Genomic DNA, 4,695 nt, shown 5'->3' on the forward strand with positions numbered 1-4,695 from the left:
AAACATATGTTAAGTAAAAGGGGTTTTATTTTCTCCAACCACTATCGTAAGGAAAATTTGAATACTCTTGTTACGGATCAGTCCACAATGGGCATCACACAGGGCCATCGAAACCAGGCAAACATTTGGTGGTTAATTTCGCTTCTTCTTCGACCCGCCCGGTACGGCTGCGGTGGTCTGCTTTTTCGTCAACGCTCTACACAACAGTTTCGCCAGAAGGTACACGAACAGCACCGGTAATCCGACGATCGTGGCCAGCACATCGATGCCGTGGTACTGCACAAAATTGAGCTCCTGGCCGGCCGACTTCAGGTGACCCGCACCCTTGTGGCGGATTACGTACTCCACCCAATATACGGCCATATCGAGTGGATCCAGCGGTTGGTCCCGGTAGCGAGCCGAGATTGTTTGAGCCACGGTCCGATAGCTCGGATCACTCAGTATCTTACCGATCGTTGTCCGGAGCCGGTCCTCCGTGATTTCCTGGAATGGCAGCAGCAATCCATACCCAGTGCGTTCCGCTTTGCCCATGTTCAGGAACTGATCGCCAAACACCGGAATACCGATCACCGGCACCCCGTGGAACATCGACTCCGTCGTGCTGAGCAGTCCTCCGTGCGTGATGAAAAGCCTCACATTGGGATGTGCCAGGATGTCGTCCTGTGGCCACCACGCCTGCACGATCACGTTGTCGGGTTTGTTCGGTAACGTTTCGTCTTCCCACTTCCAAAGCACCGTCTGCTTAAGTCCGGCAAACACCCGGAGGATCGCATCGCGCTTCGCCGCCGGCAGCTGGCGGCTCTGGAGGTTCGATCCGAGCGAGAAATAGATCACACCCTCGGTTGCGTTGTCCAGAATGGCTTTGATGTCTTCCGGCAGTGGGTTCGGTTTGCGTTTCACGTGCATACCGCCCACCTCGATCATGTTTGGCACGTACGGGCGCGGATAGCTGAGACTGAAGTGATTGTTGACCAACACCAGCGACACGGAATGCTTGCGCAGGTACTCGAGCGGAGGTTTTGGTCCGGGGAAAGACTCTTCGTACAAAGCACTCTGTACTGGAGCATCGAGCAGTTGACCAACAACCATATCCATGACCGTCACCAACATGTTGCCTATGCGCTCAACGAATGTCATCCGGTCCGTGAAGCGCAGAAACGGATGCGGTACATAGGAAGTGGGCGAAGGTGTTCCGACCATTTCGTTTGTCCAGCGGGATGCACCGAAAGTCGACACCGCAATGCACGGCGCTTTGAAAAGATGCGCGAAACCGAGATGGGCATCGTTGAGAAAGTTCTCCATCACGACGAGGTCAAATTTTTCGTTCGAATTGATCAACTTAACGACGTTCGGGTGGCGTAGCGACTGATTCGTGAGCATGTGTCCAAACTCGTACGTTTTTGTTATGCTCTCCCAAACCGATTGATCGGCCATATCGAACATGTTGGGAATTAGTTCTGCAAGGAACGAAGAGAAAAAGCGTGAGGATGCGGACTCTTTCGGTCAGCTGCAAGAATCGTGACGTGATATCGTACTCTGTAGAAAATCTTCATTGACGGTAACATCAATGTCGCGATAATTTTTCAGCGGTTTCTTCTGCGGAAACTGATTGATAACGGTCACCTGTGGAGTGATTGCACGTTGCGTTGGTTAGCCATATTTGTTTTTTACTGTCTTCAAAATGAAAGCCTTACCTCGTGACCACGCCGAGCCAGTTCCCTCATCAGGGCCGATCCAACGATAAAGTGCGAACGGGCGGTCGTTGAAAAAATGCCCAGAATTTTGGCACCTTCAACCGCGGGTGCGAAACCGATCGTGCAACACGCGAGCACGACCAACGCGGCCAACATAGCTGTTGGTTTTACTTCCATGGTGACTTTCGATTTTCGGGACACAGATACCAAACTCTTGCGCTCCGTTTCGCTGCTCGATACGGAATGACGAGCTGCCCATTCCGGTGACCATCTTCCAGTGGGGCCGCCGATCGTCGGTCCCGTCCCGTCGCTATCTCATCGCTGGAGACGAAACGAACACTTTGATGCGAGCGTGAATGTGTGGTGGACGCTATTAGATATTTGTTTGAATTTCAAACAATACCCGACCTCGCGACAACCCCTTGCCGTGTAAATGCGTGAACGTATCGAGGGCAGGTTCATCCTGAAAAGCCTTGGATTGGGTTCATGTCATAATGAAACGTTAGATGGGTAGATAAATAGATTAGCTGCGTTTTCGGCGTTCGCTATTAAAACTGTTGCTACTCCAACTAAAGAACACTCAATTTAAAAATAGGAATTCATGTATATGAACACCCTCTAGATTTTACGTAAGTTATGAATAAATACCGAACAGGTTGAAGAATATAAAACTAAGAATTCATAGAAATCCATTGTTCTGTCCTTTCCACGCTAAGTAATTTAGTGGCTTGAAAAACGATAAATGTAGATAAGGAATTAATCATCAGACTTTTCTAATCGGGTCTTTTATCGATGGTGGTCGCTTAACAGCGATCAAACACTATCAATCATAAAGGTTGTCTCAAAGATTTTGTTCCAAAAACGACTAACCGTTGCCAGTGGCTGATTAAATATTTGTAAGAGATTTCGTCATAGCTTTAGGGGCCGAATTAGCAGCTCCTAAAGTACACTAGCGTTCAGTTTGTCTAATTAGCACAAAACACTAAAGAACGCGTGCAAAAAGCCTCGCCTTTGCATAACATGTCTGATTAGCTTTGAAAGTACCAACGTTTGGTGTCTATTTCCGGCGGGCCGGTAAGTTGTCGGCGTCGGCATTGCGAAGGTCGTTTCCGCGATCGCACATCCCATGGCCGGGAGTCATTGGTTGTAAAGCTTCTGCAAACAAACTGTGCTTGCTCAGCACGTCTCGCCATTTGTCATGGTTAGCGCCAAATAACAAATATAGACCGCGAATGGCGACGACGGCGTTGGCGGTCGCGTTGCCGGTAGACCTAGCGCCGGCTACACGAGGGCTTGCGTAAGGGTTGCTTTCCTTCTTATCTCGCGCATTTGCGCGGACACCATTGAGCGAGAGAGCATCATGGCGCATCTGAACGTGTGATAAGGAAGGACGTTCCGAGCGGACGATAACGTAGACGAACGGATTCACGGTCCAATCAGCCGTTCAGTCAGTCAGTGTGTCAGTCAGTCAGTCAGGTCGGTGGCGATCGGTTTTCGGGGCGATCCTAAGTGGCCTTTGCATTAGAAGGAGCGGTGCGCGAAGAGTTTAAGTGGTGCCGTCTACTACGTACCAGAATGCAACTTATCGGAAAAGTGACTCCTGTGGTCCTTCTGCTAGTCAGTTGTGCCATGCTAGTTCCACGATCGGCAGAAGGTGCCCGGATTCTCGGTATCCTTCCGTCGGTTGGACGATCACATTACATCGTTGGAGCGGGATTGATGCGAGCACTGCTGGACGCCGGTCATGAAGTCACAATCGTTAGCCCGTATGCTATGAAGGGAACCCCGGCTGATCGGCACCGTGACGTGCTGCTGCCGGAACTAGCCGGTGGCCACGGCATCGAGGGTCCGGATTTCTTTCACTTCAAAAGTGCCCCAAATTTGATGGTCCTCTACATAGTGTACACAAAAATTGGTCCGTCAGCATCGGAGCAGATCCTGACTAATCCGAAGATGGCGGAACTGATGGAGTCCGGTGAGAAGTTTGACGCAGTGATCGTGGAATCCTTCGCGTCCGAGGTCTTGTACGGGTTGGCGGAACACTTTGGCGGAGAGCTGATGGTGTTCTCCCCGTTCGGAGCTTCCATGTGGACGAACGAACTTGTCGGAACGCCGTATCCGTATTCGTACATTCCGCACACATTCCTCAGCTATACGAACGAGATGACATTCTGGCAGCGGTTTGCAAACGCCCTCTTCGGGCACGCGGACAAGTTTTACTACCGCAATGTGTACCTGCCTGGGCAGGAAGTAATGTACCGGAGGCACTTCCCGAACGCGAAGAAAACATTCGCCGAAACGCTGCAAAGTGTACGTTTGGCGTTTGTGAACCAGCACTTTTCGCTCAGCTACCCGCATCCGTATGCGCCGAACCAGATCGAAATCGGCGGCATTCAGATCGAGGAACCAAAGGCTTTACCCCGGGAACTGGAGGACTATATCCAATCGGCACCGCACGGTGTCATCTACTTTTCGATGGGTTCGATGCTGAAGGGGCGCAACTTTCCCCAGGCGAAACGGGACGCCTTTGTAGACGTTTTCCGTCAGTTGCAGGAGAACGTGATCTGGAAGTACGAAAATGAAAGTTTGCCGAACCAACCGTCGAACGTGCTAATCCGCTCGTGGATGCCACAGAACGACATTCTGGCGCACCCGAAGGTGAAGCTGTTTATTACGCACGGAGGACTCCTCGGGTCGACGGAAGCCCTGCACCACGGAAAACCGATGGTCGGCGTACCGATCTACGGTGATCAGGAGCTCAATCTGGCTCGTGCCGAACGGGCCGGGTATGGAGTGAAGCTGGACTACGAAACGCTCAGTGTGGACACGATCCTGGCCGCCGTCCGGAAAGTGCTGTCCGAACCGTCGTACTCTGTTGCGGCGAAAACCATTTCCCAACGGTACCGCGATCAACCGCTTGGGCCGGCAAAAGCGGCCGTATTCTGGACGGAGTACGTAATACGCCATCGTGGTGCCCCTCAGTTGCAGTCGCCCGCCACGA

General features: G+C 51.7%; 2 protein-coding genes across 2 annotated transcripts in view; one reads left to right on the forward strand and one right to left on the reverse strand.

The window, feature by feature from the left end:
* The window catches only part of LOC128276241 (UDP-glucosyltransferase 2-like), a gene marked incomplete at its 3' end in the record, with an annotated part of 6,036 nt that extends 1,348 nt beyond the window's left edge, over positions 1 to 4,688 (forward strand). The window contains exon 4 of the mRNA XM_053014713.1: positions 3,269 to 4,688. Within this exon, the coding sequence (XP_052870673.1) occupies positions 3,269 to 4,688 (1,420 nt within the window). The remainder of the gene's footprint in view (positions 1 to 3,268) is intronic.
* LOC128276240 (UDP-glycosyltransferase UGT5-like) lies at positions 108 to 1,850 on the reverse strand. The gene is made up of 3 exons (XM_053014712.1): positions 1,695 to 1,850; positions 1,536 to 1,623; positions 108 to 1,457 (listed from the first exon to the last, which is right to left on the reverse strand). Exons 1-3 carry the CDS (start codon positions 1,848 to 1,850, stop codon positions 133 to 135), a joined length of 1,569 nt encoding a protein of 522 aa, XP_052870672.1. The 3' UTR covers positions 108 to 132.
* Positions 4,689 to 4,695: the final 7 nt, after the last annotated feature.

Source organism: Anopheles cruzii, unplaced genomic scaffold (assembly GCF_943734635.1).
Source record: "Anopheles cruzii unplaced genomic scaffold, idAnoCruzAS_RS32_06 scaffold00792_ctg1, whole genome shotgun sequence".
NCBI lineage: Eukaryota > Metazoa > Arthropoda > Insecta > Diptera > Culicidae > Anopheles > Anopheles cruzii.